Below are 21,520 nucleotides of genomic sequence, written 5' to 3'. Positions count from 1 at the left end.
TCAATGCAACTCAATAAAAGGTTACAAATATGTTAACAAAAACAAAGTTAAAATCACAAACCCCACCTTTTCACATTGTGTTGTTTCAGGATTTCTCAGTTTGTTAAGATGACAGCACTGTAATTCCTTTCCGATTTTGTACTCCCAGAGTCTTAGAGTACAATCCTACATAAAGTCAAAAAAGAGAATAAAATTCATTTCTATAAGTTTCTGCCCTTTGCAGACCAACCAAATAAAATTAAATCTTTTATATATATATGATGGAACAAATCTTTAAAAAGTTAAGGTTTGCCACTACACACCTGTCAGATTGGCTAAGATGACAGGAAAAAATAATGATGATTGTTGGAGGGGATGCAGGAAAACTGGGACATTGATGCATTGTTGGTGGAGTTGTGAACAAATCCAACCATTTTGGAGAGTAGTTTGGAACTATGCTCAAAAAGTTATCAAACTGTGCATACCCTTTGAGCCAGCAGTGTTACTACTGGGATTATATCCCAAAGAGATTATAAAGAAGGGAAAGGGACCTGTATGTGCACGAATGTTTGTGGCAGCCCTTTTGTAGTGGCTAAAAACTGGAAACTGAATGGATGTCCATCAGTTGGAGAATGGCTGAATAAATTGTGGTATATGAAAATTATGGAATATTACTGTTCTGTAAGAAATGACCAACAGGATGATTTCAGAAAGGCCTGGAGAGACTTACACGAACTGATGCTGAGTGAAATGAGCAGGACCAGGAGATCATTATATACTTCAACAACAAGACTATATGATGACCAGTTCTGATGGACCAGGCCATCCTCAGCAACGAGATCAACCAGATCATTTCAATGGAGCAGTAATGAACGAACTCAGCTATGCCCAGAAAAAGAACTCTGGGAGATGACTAAAAACCATTACATTGAATTCCCAATCCCTATATTTATGCACACCTGCATTTTTTGATTTCCTTCACAAGCTAATTGTACAATATTTCAGAGTCTGATTTTTTTTATACAGCAAAATAACGTTTTGGTCATGTATACTTATTGTGTATCTAATTTATATTTTAATATATTTAACATCTACTGTCATCCTGCCATCTAGGGAGGGGTGGGGGAGGTAAGAGGTGAAAAATTGGAACGGGAGGTTTGGCAATTGTTGATGCTGTAAAGTTACCCATGCATATATCCTGTAAATAAAAGGCTATTAAATAAATTAAAAAAAAAAAAAAAAGATAGTAATGGAGAAATTGGAACTTGAAGAATGAATAGCATTAAAAGTAATTTGTAATTATAAAAAAAAAAAAAAAAGTTAAGGTTTGCACTGATCAGAAGACATCCATTGTTTTGTTTTGATTTTTTGTAAATAGTATTTGATTTTTTTCCAATTACAAGTAAAGATAGTTTTCAATATTCATATTTATAAGATTTTCACTAATGATTAGAGAAATGCAAATTAAGACAATTACCATTTTGTACCTCTCAGATTGGCTAAAATGACAGGAAAAAATAATGATAAATGTTGAAGGGGATATGGGAAAACTAGGACACTAATGCATTGTTGGTAGAGTTGTGAGCTGATCCAACCACTCTGGAAAGCAATTTGAAACTATGCCCAAAGAGCTATAAAACTGTGCATACCCTTTGATCTAGCAGTGTCTCTACTGGATCGATCATAAAAGAAAAAAAAGGACCCATAGCTGCAAAAATTTTTTGTAAAAGCTCTTTTGTAGTAGCAAGGAACTGGAAATTGAGTGGATAACCACAAGTTGAGGATGGCTAAATAAATTATGATATATAGATGTGATGGAATATTATTGTTCTATAAGAAATGAAGAGCAGGCTGATTTCAGAAAAGCCTGGAAATACTTACATGAACTGATGCTGAATGAAGTGAGCAAGACTGTGATGATCAACTGTAATGGCCTTGGCTCTTTTCAACAATGCAGTAATTCAAGATAATTCCAATAGACTTGGAATGGAAAATGCCATTCACATTCAGAGGACTATGCAAATTGAATGTGGATCAAAGAATATTTTCACCTTTTTTGTTGTTGTTTGCTTGCTTTTTTTTCCTGGGTTTTTTTTCCTTTTGATCCAATTTTTCTTAGACAATGTGACAAATAAGGAAATACACTTAAAAGAATTGCACATATTTAATCTATATCAGATTGCTTTCTCTCTTGAATAGAGGAGGAGGAAGAAAAATTTGGAACTCAAAGTTTTACAAAAATCAATGTCAAAAATCTCTCTACATGTATTTAGAAAAATAAAATACTATTAAAAAACAAAAAGAAAAAAGAACTTTTATATAAGATTTTGAATTCCAAATTTTTCTCTTTCCTTCCCCCTCTCCAAGATAGCAATCTGATATATGTGTGTGTGTGTATGTATGTATATGTGTATGTATGCGCAATCATGAAACCATATCTCCACATTTAGTCATGAGGTAAAAACAAAAAGGAAAAGTCATACACACACACATACATACACACACACACACACACACACACACGGTGAAAATAGTATGCTTCAATCTACATCCAGACTCTATAGTTCTTTCTTTGAATGTGGATAGATTTTCTAGCCCAAATCTATTGGAAGTGTCTTAGATAACTATTGCTGAGAAGATCGAAATCTATCATAGTTTATCATCACACAATCTTGCTACTCTTATGTATAATGTTTTCTTGGTTCTGTTCACTTCACTCAGCATCAGTTCATATAAGTCTTTACAATCCACCTACTCATCATTTCTTATAGAACAGCAGTATTCTATTACATTCACATACCACAACTTGTTCAGCCATTATCCAAATGATGGGTATCCCTTTGATTTCCAATTCTTTGCCACTACAAAGAGAACTGCTATAAACATTTTACATATGTGGGTTCTTTCCCCTTTTTTATCATCTCTTTGGAATACAGAGCCAGTAGAGACACTGCTGGATCACAATTTTATAGCTCTTTGGGCATAGTTCTAAATTGTTCTCCAGAATGGCTAAATCAGTTCACGATTCCACCAACAATGCATTAGTGTCCCAATTTTCCCACATCTTCTCTAACATCTACCATTTTCCTTTTCTATTATATTAGTCAATCGTGTAGGTATAAAGTGGTACTTAAAGAGCTGCATTTAGGGTAAGGGCTATTGCATTTTTCTAATCAATAGTGATTTAGAGCATTTTTTTCATGACTATAGCTTCCTTTAATTTTTTTTCTTCTGAAAATTCCCTATTACTTTTTTCCCCTCATTTATCAAATGGAGAATTACTTGCATTTTTATAAATTTGACTCAATTCTCTATATATTTTAAAAATGCCTTCATAGTAGTTAGAAACACTAGCTAAAAAATCATTAGCCAACTTTCTGCTTCCTTTCTAATCTTGCTTGCTTGGTTGTTTGTGTGAAAACAAAGTATTTTCAAGTAGAAGAAATTTCCTGTATGTTTTACAAAGGCCAATGACACAGTCAACATACTGGTTTGAATGGACACAAAAGGCAACTCTCTTTTTATGCCCTTACCTAAGAATATTTCAATGTGTCTTTTGTTCCCTCTTGTAGAAAAAAGTATGAGTGTATACATATATATATATATATATATATATATATAGAGAGAGAGAGAGAGAGAGAGAGAGAGAGAGAGAGAAATGATAGTTCACATTTCTTTGTCACAAGAAGTTTGTCATGGCATTTTCCTCCCAACAACTATGTGAATTTTGTTATCCCCATTTAACAGAAGAGAAATCTGAAGACCAAAGAAGTTAAAGGCCTTGCCTGAGCTCACCTAGGTAACACCTTTTGGAGCTCACTCAAATCCAGATCTAATGACTCAGAGAGCATCACTTAACACAAATGAGACAACAGCACACCTGGACAAAGATCTTGTTTCTGAAGAGCCATTCTCTCCATTTTTAAAGAAATAAAAATTCAGAGATGGGAGGGAAGGTCTAGAAAATCTGTCGAAGGACCCTACAATAAACAATCTCTCTTCCAATTTTGAGGAATTGTAAGAAATATTAGTTGTAAAACCTTTTAGGTTAGGGGCACAGGGGGCTAAAAAAATCACATGACTTCCAAGAGATTAAGTGGTTATCCTGTCTGGAAATAGTGATTTTGCCCTTTTAGTTCAAAACCAATACCACTTATATTATCCATGCCTATTGCAAGAATTCTTTTTTTTTTTAATTTATTTTTTTTTTTATTTAATAGCCTTTTATTTACAGGATATATACATGGGTAAGTTTACAGCATTAACAATTGCCAAACCTCTTGTTCCAATTTTTCACCTCTTACCCCCCACCCCCCCTAAATGGCAGGATGACCAGTAGATGTTAAATATATTAAAATATAACTTAGCTACACAATAAGTATACATGACCAAAACATTATTTTGCTGTACAAAAAGAATCAGACTCTGAATTATTGTACAATTAGCTTGTGAAGGAAATCAAAAATGCAGGTGGGCATAAATATAGGGATTGGGAATTCAATGTAATGGTTTTTAGTCATCTCCCAGAGTTCTTTTTCTGGGTATAGCTAGTTCAGTTCATTACTGCTCCATTAGAAATGATTTGGTTGATCTCGTTGCTGAGGATGGCCTGATCCATCAGAACTGGTCATCATCTAGTATTGTTGTTGAAGTATATAATGATCTCCTGGTCCTGCTCATTTCACTCAGCATCAGTCTGTGTAAGTCTCTCCAGGCTTTTCTGAAATCATCCTGTTGGTCATTTCTTACAGAACAGTAATATTCCATAATTTTCATATACCACAATTTATTCAGCCATTCTCCAACTGATGGACATCCATTCAGTTTCCAGTTTCTAGCCACTACAAAAAGGGCTGCCACAAACATTCGTATTGCAAGAATTCTATAAATAATAAGCAACTTGTTAAACATTTACTAATTGAAAGACCTGCATAATAAAATTTCCACTGTTCATAGAAAAATTCTAAGACAATTTTAAGATCCTAGGGAAGTAAGGTTTTAGCAAAGTAAAAGAAAAGTAAAAACTCAATAAACCCAGATATTGATAAAAATCAACACGAAAAAACACTAGAAAATAGATTAGCAAAGACAAAAAAGCCATGAAAGACAAAAACAGGAATCTGGGTGCATAAAAGAAAAATCTAAAAACTAAAACAACAAGGAAAAAGGTTTATGGGCAAAAGGAAGACCTCTGAAGAAAATGAAACTATTTTCAAAAGCTTGCTTAATGACTGAGAATTTTAACAAAATTTCAATTTAATGATTTCTTAAGATTAATCCCTTTGTGAAAAATAATCAACGTAATTTCTTTTCATTTGGCAGTTAGGTTTTGGATACTATTTTTAAGACAAAAGTTATTTATTAATAACTTTTTTAAAAATACAATGATGACAAATCTTAGAATCACAATACTTCAAAAAGCTATAATTTCATTAGTATGAAGTCTGCCTTTAAGTAAACTAGATCACAATTTCCTATGAAAAACAAATGAGCTTTGTGAGTATCATGGTTGAAAATATCAACTAGTGATAAATATCTCCAAAATTATAAGACTGGACTTTGAGCAACAATTCATTATGAAGCCAGAATGTTAGGAACTACATAAGCTTGCTTTCTGGTGTCAAAGTAAAACTCTGTGTAATCTGGTATGACATGATAAGGCATCTACTGGAGTAGATACTAGAAGACTAAATTAAATCTTAGTATCTTACTTAGGTAAGAGAGTTGCATTCTATATAGCCTTACATTTTATACTTCTGTAGAATCTAAATGTCCCAGAGATTCAAAAAGTCTCTCTTCTATCTCCCGCACTGAGATGATGAAGGCATTTTTAGAGCTAATGATGGTAAGCAACTTAGATTAAGTCCATGTCAGATCAATTAAAAGGACCATGAAATTAATATTTTCTGTCTAATAAATTGCTGGAAATAAGAATTATAATTACCTCTTTATCTTGGGGGAAAAAGAAGGAAAATACCATCTAGGATAACTGAACAAAAATAAAATAAAAAACAAACAAAAGCCTATCTCTAAAAGAATCCCCAGTTGTAGCATCAAACCACATACATATCTTGTCCAAATTTAAAAAAAAAAATGAAGAGAAATGATGAAAATACCTACCCCTGAGGTAGATAATAACAGATCCGGATGATTTGGCACTACAAATATTCTGCTCACAAACCTAAGGATAAAAAAATTGACATAAAGATGTTAAATTTTTGTCAACCATGACTATCTTTGCCAAACAAGATCATCTGTTACATATCTAAATAAAGACAATTATCCTCAGAAAATAACCTTCTTTCACCCAATAATTATCTCCTCCCCCCAAAAAATAAATAAATTGGAGTAAAAGGTGAATTATTTATCAACTTCATGACAGATTATATATACAGAATTAGTATCATAAGTGTTAGGACTGTAGAGATAAGCTTCATTTTACCTTTGAAGAGGTCCAGAAAGCTTAAATCTTACATAAGGTCAAACCTCATCAACAGAACCAGAATTTGAACTCAAGGCCCTTAAGTCCAAATGCAGAGCTCTTTCCTCCATTCTATGCTGCCTCTTAATTTGTGTTATTCTTTGATGATTCCAAATAACAACATTTTAGAGTTCTACAAGAGATGGTATATGCAGACCTCAGGATTCTATCTTATATTCCACAACTGTTTCTCTAGAATAATGATTCTCAAACTGTGGTCTTGCAGGCCTCTGGGGGTCCTCAAGACCCTTTTGTAGAATCCACAAAATCAAAGTTATTTTCATAATACAACTAAAACATTATTTCCCAATTAAAATATTCCCCTACTTTTCTAACTACATATTTACATGATGCCAGATTTTCTTTATATACTTCAACCAAATCAATATATGGCATGGTCCAAAAGGCAGAAAAAGAATTTCATTTATATTTTTTAAAGTTATTTTCATTAAAAATAGTATTTATATTAGTATTTATAAAAACAGTTTATGTATAACATAAATATGTATTTATGTTAAAAACATGGAGTTGTTTTACTATTTTTAGTTAATAATTTTTCATAATTTTACAAATGTCAAGAAACATAACTCATATAAATAAAAGATCTTTGTGAGCCTCAATAATTTTTAAAAGCATAAAAGGATTTTGAGACAAAAAAGTTCAAGAACTACTACTAACCTAACTAGTGATGGCATCATCTTGCCTATTTCAGATTCACAATCTTAGCTGTACTAGAACAATTTTTCCCACATCTCTCCTCATAGATCTAAGAAAACTTCTCCAAAGGTCTAAAATTATCTGAATGAGTATAAGACTTTTAAAGACATAGCATGCTTTATGGCATACCAAAAAGAGTGTGTGACATGATAATTTAGCAAATTTTCATATATTGTTAAAGAAACAATTTGGAAATTATCAGCAATCTTAGAAACAAGAAGCAGTCAAGACTGAAGAAAGAGATGAAACACTGCTATCCAACTCACCCAGCGTACTTTCTCCACCACATAAAAAACATACCAGATAAATGTCCGATTTGGCAAGCCAAGAAAAGTCTTAGTGAGTCACTCTTTCAACCCAAGGCAATTTATGGAGACCAAGAGAGAGGTCTATGAACAATGAGCATAGGCACTGGGCAAGAACATGTGACAGAAAGCTTTTGAAGAACAAGGAAACAAAAGGAAGCTAAGACAGAACCCCAGGGCATGTAGCCCCAGAGCAGAACCTAAGGGATCACCGAACTAGCTTAAAATATAGGTCAGGTGCTCACATATAAAGGGCAGAAAAAAATAACTAAAAGTAAGCCTGGGCCCTGAATGAGTATTAGGTAAGAAACAAGATCTTGAAACCTAAGTATATGCCTTTGAGGAGCAGACACAACTCAGTTCCAGCCATCAGCCTCACAGCAAAATAACCAAGGCAGCAATGCCAAATCAAAAGGGAGTCAGTAGTTCTCTCTCTGAACCTACAGAATCTCCCAAGGAACTGACAGTAATTAAGTCCAGCAGAAGTCTACTAAAATTAACAATCCACAAGCCAACAAAACTTAAATTGAGTCATTAATGTGCAGAGCTCAGAGATTAATAAAGCAATGAACACATCTCTTCCCAAATCACAACACTTTAGAAAAACTAAAAATGTGCAGGCCCAAAATTGATCTATGAAAGCAGTGGAAGGATGTAAAGGATGGAGTTAATCTCCACAGCAGACATCAATCCAATAATTGTACAGAGCCCAGGACTAACTTAAAAATCCAAAATGAAGAAGTAATAGAAGAATGAACAAGCAAAATATGAACTAAACCATAAATAGCTACTGTGGTGACAGGAAATTTAAGATAAAAATAGAGAAGAGAATGATTTGAAAACATCTACAAGTAAAGAAAGGCAGACTGAACACAAACTCAAAAAGAATTCTTTTTTTAAAAATTTGGGCTTTTTTTTTTAAAGAGCAAAAAAAAAAGATTTTAAAAATTCAAATGAGAACAGTAGTGGAAAAAATGGGAAATGTATAAAACAGAGGAAACAGTTGGTGTTGGAGTAACTGGGTAATACTTTTACTTCTATTTCATTCGAACTGGTTAAAAGGAGGGAAGAATACGTATATATGTACATAGTTGATTCAGAACTATATCTTACCCAAAAGGAAAATAATACAGTAAGGGGGAAAAAGGAGAACAAGGAGGAAAAAAATAAGGAAGCCATTAGACTGAAATAAGACAGACTCATAAAGAAGGAGAATAAAGAAAGGGCAAGGAAAATCATGAGAATAAGATGGATGGAAATAGAATTAGCAATCACAATTGTAAGTCAACATGTATTTATTGAGTATTAAATAAATATTTAAATATTACTACCATGTGCCAGGTATTGTGCTAAATGCTAGAGATATAAAAAGTGGCAAAGGCAATTCCTATTCTCAAGAATCTTACAACATGAGGGAGACAAGAAGCAAACAAATATGTAAAAGCAAGCTATATACAAAATAAAAAAGAAACTATTAAAAGGGAGAAGGCACTAAAATTAAGAGGGCTTAGGCGGGGAAGGCCATGTACAGAAGCCAGATTTATCTGGGACTTAAAGGAAGCCAGGAAAGTCAATAGATAGAGGTAAAAAAGGACAGCATTCCTAACATAGAGAATGTGAGAAAAATCAGATCTAAAGGGGAAAAAAAAATGAGAGAAAAAACCCAAACAAACAAGCAACAACAACAAAAAAAGGTGAGAATACTATTTGTTTTGATCCACATTCAGTCTCCATACTTCTCTCTTTGGATGCCAATAGTACTTTCCATTTCAAGTCCATTGCAACTGCCTTGAATCATCTCATTGTTGAAAAGAGCCAAGTCATTCAAACCAATTCCAATTGTTCAGTGATGAAGAGAGCCATCTACACCCAGAGAGAGGACTGTGGCAACTAAGTGTGTACCACAACATAACATTCTCACGCTTTCTGTTGTTGTTTGCTTGCATTTTTTTTTATTAAAGCTTTTTATTCACAAAACATATGCATGGGTAATTTTTCAACATTGTTCCTTGCAAAACCTTCTGTTCCAAATTATCCCCTCCTTCCTTCTACTCCCTTCTCTAGATGGCAGGTAGTCCAATACATGTTAAATATGTTAAAATATATGTTAAATCTAATATATGTATACATATTTATACAGTTATCTTGCTGCACAAGAAAAATTGGATCAAGAAGAAAAAAAAAATTGAGAAAGAAAACAAAATGCCGAGAGAAAATGTCCAAAACTGACAGGTGGAATTTATGTTTTGGAGAGTAAAGTTCCAGAAAACTGAAAATGTAGGTGCTTATAAGTGTAGGTGCTAAGTTATAAAGTCCTTTGAATGCCACCAAACATAATTTTATATTTAATCCTGGGGGCAAGAGTACCTGGAAAACTTACACTTTTTTTTGTTTCATTTTCTCTTTCTCTTTTCAGTTTCTAGGATGGAATATGGGTTCTTTTCATAGTTTTATCACCAAATTATTTTCTTCCCTTTTCATTTCAGTAGCCATCATCTGTGTGGATGCTATTTAAAAGCAGGTTGAGGAAGAGAAAGGTGTTTATAGAAAGCATCTAAATGCTTTTTCCATATAGGTGGAAAAGTTATTGTCACTATTACAGTTTAGAAACTGAGATGTTGTGATGTTGTGATGTTGTGATTTGTTTTTATTACACCATTCATAAACATCACAGCTAGGGTTTTTTAAATTGGCATTCCATGAAACCACTTTGCCTCTTGGTAATAAGTGCCATGGTCTGAAAAGAAATGTTGAGCTGTTCATTTAACTAGAGATCTTCATTTTATAGGTAAGCCACACCGTCCTCCTACCCTCATTTCCACTGACCTTTTGAGGATGAACACTGTCACAAAATTCATCAGTTTATATACAAAGTGTCAATATGATATCACTAAAAATAAGTATTTCTGCCCTATCTCCACTTCTCTTTATAGTCCCAGAGAGAAAATGATATTATTTTTGTGGATCAGAGCTAAGTGTTTTTTCCTAAGGGAATTTTAGTCTTGAAACTTCCCTTGTACCCTGCAACTTTGCTAAAGTTATGAATTATTTCTAATAGCTTTAGCAAAGTTTCAGGCTATAAAACAAATCCCCATAAATCCTCAGCATTTTTATATATCACCAACAAAATCCAACAGCAAGAGATACAAAGAGAAATTCCATTCAAAATAACTGTCAATAGCATAAAATATTTGGGAATCTATCTACCAAAGGAAAGTCAGTTATTATATGAGCAAAATTACAAAAAAACTTTCCACACAAATAAAGTCAGACTTAAATAACTGGAAATATATTAAGTGCTCTTGGATAGGCCAAGCGAATATAATAAAGAAGACAATACTCCCTAAACTAATCTATTTATTTACTGCTATACCAATCAGACTTCCAAGAAAATATTTTAATGATCTAGAAAAAATAACAACAAAATTCATATGGAATAATAAAAGGTCGAGAATCTCAAAGGAATTAATGAAAAAAAAAAATCAAATGAAGGTGGCCTAGCTGTACCTGATCTAAATTATAAAGCAGCAATCACCAAAACCATTTGGTATTGGCTAAGAAACAGATCAATTGATCAGTGGGGCAGGTTAGGTTCACAAAACAGAATAGTCAACTATAGCAATCTAGTGTTTGACAAACCCAAAGATCCAAACTTTTGGGGTAAGAATTCATTATTTGACAAAAACTGCTGGGATAACTGGAAACTAGTATGGCAGAAATTAGGCATGGACCCACACTTAACACCCTATACCATGATAAGATCAAAATGGGTCCATGATTTAGGCATAAAGAACAAGATTATAAATAAATTAGAGGAACATAGGATAGTTTATCTCTCAGACCTGTGGAGGAGGAAGAAATTTGTGACCAAAGATGAACTAGAGACCATTAATGATCACAAAATAGAAAATTTTGATTACATCAAATTTAAAAGCTTTTGTACAAACAAAACTAATGCAAACAAGATCAGAAGGGAAGCAACAAACTGGGAAAACATCTTCACAGTTAAAGGTTCTGATAAAGGCCTCATTTCCAAAATATATAGAGAATTGACTCTAGCAAACAAGATCAGAAGGGAAGCAACAAACTGGGAAAACATCTTCACAGTTAAAGGTTCTGATAAAGGCCTCATTTCCAAAATATATAGAGAATTGACTCTAATTCCAAATCACTATTAATCAGAGAAATGCAAATTAAGACAACTCTGAGATACCACTACACACCTGTCAGATTGGCTAAGATGACAGGAAAAAATAATGATGATTGTTGGAGGGGATGCGGGAACACTGGGACACTGATACATTGTTGGTGGAGTTGTGAATGACTCCAACCATTCTGGAGAGCAATCTGGAATTATGCCCAAAAAGTTATTAAACTGTACATACCCTACCCAGCAGTGTTAATACTAGGTTTATACCCCAAGGAGATACTAAAGAAGGGAAAGGGACCTGTATGTGCCAAAATTTTTATGGCAGCCCTGTTTGTAGTGGCTAGAAACTGGAAAATGAATGGATACCCATCAATTGGAGAATGGTTGGGTAAATTGTGGTATATGAATGTTATGGAATGTTATTGTTCTATAAGAAATGACCAGCAGGATGAATACAGAGAGGCTTGGAGATACTTACATGAACTGATGCTAAGTGAAATGAGCAGAACCAGGAGATCATTATATACTTCAACAATGATACTGTATGAAGATGTATTCTGATGAAAGTGGATTTCTTTGACAAAGAGACCTACTTCAGTTTCAATTTATCAATGATGGACAAAAGCAGCTACACCCAAAGAAAGAACACTGGGAAATGAATGTAAACTGTTTGCATTTTTGTTTTTCTTCCCGGGTTATTTTTACCTTCTGAATCCAATTCTCCCTGAGCAACAAGAGAACTGTTTGGTTCTGCACACATATATTTTATCTAGGATATACTGCGACATATTCAACATATATAGGATTGCTTGCCATCTAGGGGAGGTAGTGGAGGGAGAGAGGGGAAAAATCAAAACAGAAGTGAGTGCAAGGGATAATGTTGTAAAAAATTATCCTGGCATGGGTTCTGTCCATAAAAAGTTATTATAATAATAAAAAGAAAAAAAAGAAACTTCCCTTAGGACTTCCTCTTACCTTGCAACATAGTTGTATTCCGAATGGCAGTGGTAAATGAAGTTTACTCCATTTATCACTACAATTTGTAAGGTATACGGTTATACCATAAAGCTTTATTTTATTTTATTTTTTTTAGGAAGAGAAGGAAAGAAATTTGGCATACAAAGTTTTGCAAAGATGAATGTTGAAAATTATCTTTGCATGTATTTGGAAAAATAAAATATATTTTAAAAGTTTAAAAAAAAAGGATTCAGCTAGAAGATAATCTTCAATAAGCCTACTTTGAGAAAGAGAAATTAATTCTATGAACCTCAAAGCAGGAGAAGTTATTGAATGGTAAAGGTAAGGAGAAAACCTAGAAGTGGCTAGTAGAGAACAAGGAGTATTCCAACTCCCCAATCTTGACCAGTGAGTTGAGGGGAATAAGTGAAGGTGCAGTCAATGCTATAAAAGGTGGCCAGGTGTCAGTAAGCTAAAATATAGGAGTGGAGAAAATGATTTAAGTTGAAGGGAGATCTGTTGCCTATGAAACAGGCATTACAAAGAGCACAGTGTAAAAAATGGATTATATTTAATTGGAACTTAAGTAGAACAACGTATGGGAAGGAATGGGAACAAGTAATCAGGCAGTAGGAAATGGGGTATGGATGAAAAGCCATAGGGATACAGAATGGCTAGGACATGTAGGATCTGCTTAGGTGAGAGAATGTTCATAAAAGTCCAAGTGCCATTCCTCTTCTTAGAACAGACTAAAGATCAGGTTGGATATAAGTAGAATACAAAGTAAAAGAAAGATGGTCACTTGGGAAGCTCCATTTCATTACTCTTCTTCTGGAGATTAGGGAAGAAATTGCAGAAAGAGATGGATGTGGACTGTAAGAGAAGTTAGTCCACTCCCTACTTAACTTTCCCTACTTCTATTCCCTCACAGTACAATGCAGCAGGAGATGAAATGTCTTTGCACCAGAGGTTCTTCACAACATCAGGATGGCTTTAAGAGGGACAAGTTGCCTTCCAGGGACAAAAGTAGCAAGAGATGGAAGCTTTTCTTATTTCTCACTTGAGACTGTAAATGACTGGTGAATCCAGACATAATAATGGCAAAATGGATTAGAAACCAGAACTCGACAATATATTGTTTAAAAAAACATAGTTAGAAACAGAAGATTCACATGAAAGTTTTTGTTTTTTTTTTAAAAGAACAGAAAAGAGCATTATCTATAGCATCAAAATTCTTATAGGAAAAGTTGCAGAAGAAAGTGGTAAAACTCTAATATTGGAAAACCTCAAATGACTCATCTTAGGACTAAATAAATCTAATCAGAAAAGAAGAAAGTAAAGAACCTGAACAGATTTTTGGAAAAGTCAGGTATAACAAACGTCTGAAGAATAGTGAATAGAATTAGATAGGAATACACCCATTTCTAAGCACCTTCACAAAAACTAATCAGGCATTAAAAATCTCATAACAAATGCCAAAAGAAACAGAAATAATAAGTGCATCATTTTCTGATCATAATGTAACAAAATTATATTCAACAAAGAATATTTGAAATAAAGATTAAAAATTTATTAGGAAGAAAATAACAAGAACAAATATGAGAAACCATCAATAATTTAATTAAAAAAACAATTGAGATAACATTCCAAAATCTGTGAAATGTAGCCAAAATAAATCCTCAGAATATCTTTGATTTCTCTTCTTTAGTGATATGTTCACCGTTTTCATTTTTATACTAGTGATTTGGTTTTCTTCTTCTTTCTTTCTAGATATTGAATATATTTTCATTGTATTGTGATCTAAAAAAAATACCTTTAATATTGCTGCTGTTCTGCTTAACTATAAAGTTATTATGCCCTAATGTATGGTCAATTTTTGTAAAAATACCATTTACTACTGAGATAAGGTGTATTCCTTTCTATTCCCATTTAATTCTCTACAGATATCTAACTTATTTGAGATTCTGTTCACCTCCATTATTATTTATTTTTCAGTTAGAATTATATAATTCTAAAAGGTGAAGATTAATAACTCCCCACTATTATCATATCACTATTTATTCCCACCTGTAATTCATTTAATTTTTCCTTGAAAAATTCAGATGCTATAGCATTTGGTACACATAAATTTAGAATGGATATTAACATGTCCTAGCTTTGTGACCCTGGGCAAGTCACTTAATCCCAATTGCCTCAGCAAAAATATAAAAAGAAAAAGAATTGATATTAACATGTTTTATTTTCATTAGGTTTTTTTATAAATAAAACCAATTCCTAGTTTTATCTATTAATTCAACGATTTTCACCAAAATCATTATATTAATAAATAAAACTTACATCAATTTTATTAATTTTACCTATAAATTTTAGGATTTCCAATGTGATATTTAATTGGGGATTTTTTCATTTGATACCTAACCCATAAAGAGCCCAAAAAAAGAAAGACAATTATAGTCTAATTTCATTAATGAATATGAAGGCATAAATTCTAAATAAAATACTAGCCAGGAGCCAAATATTACAAAGGTTATACATTATGACCAAGTGATAAATTATATCAAGAATACAAGAATGATATAACATAAAACTATAAACATAACTGATAATATTCTATGATTTGCTCTTTAACCTACTCATTCCATTTAGTCATCAAGAAGTTTTTAATCTGTATTTTCACAGGAACAATAATTTCATTAAGGAGAATAACAATAACAATATATCAAAACTTATATGATTCAGCAAAAACAATAGAAGAAAATGTTTATCTCTAAATGCTTCTATCAGTAAAATAAAGAGCAGATCAATGAACTAGGTGTGCAATTATCAATAAGAAAAGCAACTTTTTGTTGCTTTATAATTATATAGTCGCAAAAAAAAAAGCTGTTCACAAAATATAATATTCATTTCTGTTGAAAACATAGGAATAAATGGATGTTTTCTGAAAAATGGTAAGAGTATCTACCTAAAACCATTAACAAGCATTATTTTTAATGGGGAAGAAACTAGAATTATTCCAGTAAGCTTTGTTTTCAACAAGGGAGGATATGAGGCAAAAGAAACTAAATGTTTGTTAAGTGAAAAAGAATAAAATTAAGCACAATGAAATTTAAAAATAAAAAAGCAACTTGTTAGTTCAGAAAATCAATTCTTAAATGTTAAAAATGTTAAGCTATATGTTTCTTGCTGCCTGCATACCTGTCCATGATATAAGAAAATTTCTATACCTACAAATTATGTGGCCAGCCTCCTGATACAAAAACTTCATCAAAAATAAGTTTTAAACTCTTAAATAAATCAATAGAATGTCTACCCAATAGACTCCTTTAAAAATCACTCTGCTAGTAAACTGTACTTTGTCTTCCGTAAAAAGTTACTAGATTTTGTTCTAAAAGGAAATTATTTAAATAAATAAACCTTCTTTAAAAAAACCCATGATTAATTAACATAAACAATTAGCACGTATCACTAATTCCAGAAGAAACTCCAAAGCAATACTGACTACTCATTGATACATGTACTGGAAGACTAAGTTTCAATGCAGAGAAGCTAATAAGGATTAAACAAAACTAGTAAATTGGCTTGTAGCATCAATTAGACAATAAAAATAATGATTCATCATACATGAATTCATAAGTGAATTATGATCAAACAAAAGCAGTGTTTGCCTTGCAGTAAAAAGACCTGTGTTCAATTCTCAGCTTAACTGCTTACTAGATGTGCAACCTTATATAGATCACCTAATTCCTTTATGAGTAAACTAAGAATAAAACTAATTATATTATTTACTTCACAGAATTGTGTTGAAAGCCCTTTACAAACCATAAAATATTATATCAACATGAATGATTATTACAACTATTACCAAAAGTGATGGACAATTTACTTACTCCGTATGCCCCAAGCAGAAAGATTCTATGTTGTGTGGTGCTGCAAACAAACTAACACGAATTTTCTCATCTCTGTCAGCTGTGAGAATATAACGGTCATCAGGACTCATAGCCTCCATGAAAAGAAAAAAAATTCATTTCACATAAATTCATTTTACAAAATTCTTACTTCTTACCAAGGAAAAGAGTAACAGTTTAAAATAGTAAGTTGGCTTTTCTTTCTAAAAAAGAGGTCACCCCAAAAATCTGTCCATCCATCTCCTGTAAATGTCTATACTCTTTCCCTAAATGATTCCATCTATCTTAGAGCCTTCCATTATTTTTCACATGTAGACAACTCCCAAAACTACAACCAACAACTCAGAATCTTTTTTGGCTTCTATTAAGTGCCTGGCACTGTGTTCAGAACTGGAATTACAAAGACAAAATTAAATCAGTTCCTGCCCACAAAGAACAATCTTTATTCTCTTTTCCAGCCCCACTACTATAAAAGGGAGTAGAGAGGAACAAATAAAAACATCTATCAATCAAGCAAAACAAATTCCCGCATTGGCCATGTCAAAAAACATCCAGATCATATTCTCTTACCCCGGGTATTCCTCAGTATTTTCTTTTGTGCCCCCTTTCATTCTCCCTCTATTACTACTTCACTTGACGATCTCATCAACTTCCATGGATTTAATTCTTGTCACTATACTGATGAATTTCAAATCCACCTATCCTACCACAAACTATCAAATTCCAATTTCACAACTGCCTTTCAGACATCTCAAACTGTATAACGAGCAGACATCTGAAACTCAGTATATCCTTCAAATCCTCCCCTAAAGAGTCTATTAGTATAGAGGACACCACCATCCTCTGAGTCCTTCAGGAGTTATTCTCAACCCCTCCCTACCTTTCACCTCCCATAATCAAGCTGTTGCCAAGTTCTACCCATTTTCAACTCTGCAAATCTTCTTTCCTCTGACCCTACAACATTAGTATAGGTCCTCATTACTTCCAACCTAGACAAATGCAAAAGTATGCTGGTGGGTCAACCTGCCCCAAGTCTTTCCGTACTCCAATCTATCCTCCATTCAGCCACCAAAGTGATTTTCCTAAAGCACAGACACAATCATGTTACCATCCTACTAAACTCTAGTGGCTCCCTATCACCTCCACAATCAAATACAAAATCCTTAGTTTGGCCTTCAATACCTTTCATAATATAGCCTACTTTTCCAGTTTTGTTTTGTTTTGATTTTTTACAGTTTATATACCCCAGATTATACTTTATATACTTTTAAAAATAAAGAAATGCAAATCAAAACAACTCTAAGATTTAATCTCATATTCTGCAAATAGTCAAAAATAACAGAAAAGTGTAATACTCAATTTCAGAGGATTTATGGAATGATAAGCAATATTGATATATTCTTGGTGGAGCTATAAACTGATATAATCATTTTGAAAAACAAAATTGAAATTAAATTTTTTCATACTAAATTTATACTGATGTAGAGGCAGAGGCTATGGTCCCTTGCCTGCTGCCTAGAGCTGTGGCTGTTCCCTGGAGTCCTAGGTCCTTCTTGCCACTGTCTTTGCCTGGGCTCCTGTCATTTCAATTAAATGTCAATAAAATTGACAATCTCAAGGAAATGGAAGAGTTCTTACAAAAATATAAAATGCCCAAGATTAACAGAAACAGAAATTGAGGATTTAAATAATCCAATCTCAGAAAAAAAGAAATTGAACATGTCATAAAGGAACTCCCAAAGAATAAAAACTTAGAACCAGATAGGTTTACAAGCAAATTCTAGCAAACATGTAAAGAACACAATTCCAAGACTAGATAAGTTTTGAAAAAAACAGAGCAAGAAGTCCTTCCAAATTCCTTCTACAATATAAATACAGTTTTAATGTCTAAAACAGGGAGAAAAACAGCCAAAGAAAACTATATGCTAATTTCCTTAATGAACATTGTTGCAAAAACATTAAATAAAACACTGTCAGAGATTCCAATATTAAAAACAAAGATTATAAACTATGATTAGCCTGGATTTACCAGGAAAGCAAGATTGGTTTAATATTAGCAAAACTATAAAAATAAATGACCATATCAATAACAAAAGCAACAAAAATCAGATAATTATTCCAATAAATGTAGAAAAAGCTTTTGACAAAATATAACTCACTACTGTTAAAAACACTAGAAAGCAAAAAAAAAAAAAAAAAGCTTTTTTAAAACTGATAAATAGTATCCATCTAAAACTAAAAGCAAGCATTATCTATGGGATTAAACTAGAAGTTTTTCCAGTAAAATCAATAATAGAGCAAGAATATTCATTATAACCATTATTTTTCAATACTGTACTAAAATGTGTACTAAAAATGTTAACAAATTGAAGGAACAAGCATATAGGCAAAGAGGAAATAAAATTATCACTTTTTTTGCAGATGATATGATATGTTACCTAGAGAACCCTAGAGTCACCTGAAAACCTAAGTGAAAACAATTAACAATCTGGACAAAGGTACAAATATAAAATAATTCACACAAATCATCAGCATTTCTCTATATTACCAACAAAATTCAAGAGGAAGAGAAATAAATTTGATTTAAAATAATTACAGACAGAATAAAATACTTGGGAGTCTACTTGCCAGAACCCACACAGAAATTATATACACAAAATTACAAATTATTCTTCACATAAAGGGAGATATAAATAACTGGAAAAATATTAACTGCTCATAAGTATTGCACTAATATAATAAAAATGATAATATTGCCTAACTTTATTCAGGATCACACCAATCATACTGCCAAACTTCACAGAGCAAATAAATAAATAAATAACATCCATCTGTAGGAACAAATGGTTTACAATATCAAGGAAATCATTGGAAAAAAAAAAAAGCGGGTGGGGAGAAGAGAACCTACCAGCACCTTATCTCAAACAATACTATAAAGTTATAATCATAAAACTCTTTGATAATGAGTAAGAAATAAAGATTTTGGTCACTAGAACAAAGAAGGTCCACAAGATTATCATCTCCATTATACAGATGAGAAAACTGAGGTAAACCAAGGTTAAGTGACTTACCCAGGGCCACACAGCTAGTACTGGTTTTGAACTCAAATCTCCCTAACTGCAGCACCAGTATTCTATTCAAATGTCCTATTATTGTCAAGGACATCAATATTTTCCTAATCAATTATGCCAAAAAGGCTATGAAATTGAGCAAACCCTTTGATGCAGCAGTGCCTCTACTATATCCCTGTATCCTAAAGAGATCATAAAAAAGGGAAAAGGACCCCCATTTGCAAAAATGTTTGTAGCAGCCCTTTTTGTAATGGCTAGAAATTGAGTGGATACCCATCAGTTGGAGAATGAATGAATAAGTTGTGATATAAGAATGTAATGGAATATTATTATTCTATAAGAAATGATGAACAGGCTGATTTCAGAAAAGCCTGAAAATAGTTATATGAGATGATGTTGAATAAAGTAAGCAGAATCAAGAGAACATAGTACACAGTAAGAAGAAGATTGTGTGATGATTAAACTATAATAGATTTAGCTCTTCTCTGCAATATAGAGCTAGAACTAAGAAAGTTCCAATAGACTTGGGATAGCAAATGCCACACTTATCCAAAGAGAGAACTAGGGAAAGTGAATGAGAGTCAAAGCACAATATATTCACCTTTTTTGGGAGCTGGGTGGGTGGGGGGTACTTTTTCTTCTTTTGGTTCTTCCATTTTATTCTGGTTTTTCTGTCAAACTTGAGTAATATGGAAATATGTTCAAACTGATTGTACATGTAAAACCTATTTCAAATTGCTTACCGTCTTGAGGGAGGGGGAAAGAAGAGGGGAAAAAATTTGGAACATAGAATCTTACAAAAACAAAGGTTAAAAACTATATTTATATATAATTAGGAAAATAAAATAACACTGAAATTTTAAAAAAAATTATTTCCAGTCAACCAGACTTGCATTCTATGTGCCATCCTTGATTACTCACTGTTTTTAACTTTCTAATTCCAACAGAAACTTATAAAAGATCTTAGTTTAAAAAGGCCAAGGTCTCCCACAACATCCAGAGCCATCTCTAGCAGTCCTGATCGATCTCTGGTCACTAAACCCAGACAGCTCAAAAGGAGAAAGGCAGGTGACCTTGCACAACCCTCCCTCACTTAAATCCAATCCCTCTGAAGTCATACTATCACCTCCCTCATGTCACGGTCCTCTTCAAGAATGAAGGACAAACAACATATTTTAATCCTCTCCACATACTCTATAATCTAATGACATCAGTGTGACTGGTTTGTAGAAGCCAGCTTTCTTGCTATTCCCTACATAAAACTCCATGTAAAAATAGCTCAAAGACTTCTCAATTCATTCTTCATTTTCTACACTCCTGGAAAGGGATTATAATTACTCCACATCATGCAATCTTTTCATCAGGAATTGCATCATCCTGAGAAAAGGCATCATCTTTGGTACTTAGACCTCTTTAATATTAATACTCTCAGATCCCTCTACTCTTCTGATTGAAGGCCTGGAGGGCAGAATAAAGAACACCTCTCAAAGTTTCCATTTGAAGAGAGCTCATAGCTAAAATGACAGGAAAAGATAATGATGAATATTGGAAGGGGTGTGGGAAAACTGGGACCCTAATGCATTGTTGGTGGAGTTGGGAACTGATCCAATCATTCTGGAGAGCAATTTGGAACTATGCCCAAGGGACTACAAAACTGCACACCCTTTAACTCAACAATGCTGCTATTTTATCTATATCCCAAGGAAATAATAAAGGAGGGGAAAGGGCGCAATGTGCAAAAATGTTTGTAGCAGCTCTTTTTGTGATGGCAAAGAATTGGAAAAGGAGTAGATTCTCATCAACTGGGGAATAGCTGAATAAGTTATAGTATATTAAAGCTAATTTTAGAAAGGCCTGGAAAGATTTACATGAATTGATAATGAGCAAAACAAGCAGAGCCAGGAATACATTATACACAGTAACAGCAAGAATGTGCAATGATCAACTAAGAAATT

At 33.0% G+C, this 21,520-nt stretch overlaps 1 protein-coding gene across 2 annotated transcripts in view; it reads right to left on the bottom strand.

The window, feature by feature from the left end:
• The window catches only part of WDR4 (WD repeat domain 4), a 55,957-nt gene that overhangs the window by 19,606 nt on the left and 14,831 nt on the right, over window positions 1-21,520 (bottom strand). For both annotated transcript variants that reach the window (XM_031959223.1, XM_031959224.1), the window contains exons 5-7: window positions 16,477-16,589; window positions 6,100-6,160; window positions 67-165 (exon numbers count right to left, since the gene is read on the bottom strand). In XM_031959223.1, coding sequence (XP_031815083.1) covers window positions 67-165; window positions 6,100-6,160; window positions 16,477-16,589 — 273 coding nt within the window. The remainder of the gene's footprint in view (window positions 1-66; window positions 166-6,099; window positions 6,161-16,476; window positions 16,590-21,520) is intronic.

This window comes from Sarcophilus harrisii, chromosome 3 (genome assembly GCF_902635505.1).
Source record: "Sarcophilus harrisii chromosome 3, mSarHar1.11, whole genome shotgun sequence".
In the NCBI taxonomy this organism is placed as follows: domain Eukaryota; kingdom Metazoa; phylum Chordata; class Mammalia; order Dasyuromorphia; family Dasyuridae; genus Sarcophilus; species Sarcophilus harrisii.
The sequence above is the reverse complement of the archived record's forward strand: the minus strand, read 5'-3'. Positions and strand labels throughout refer to the sequence as shown.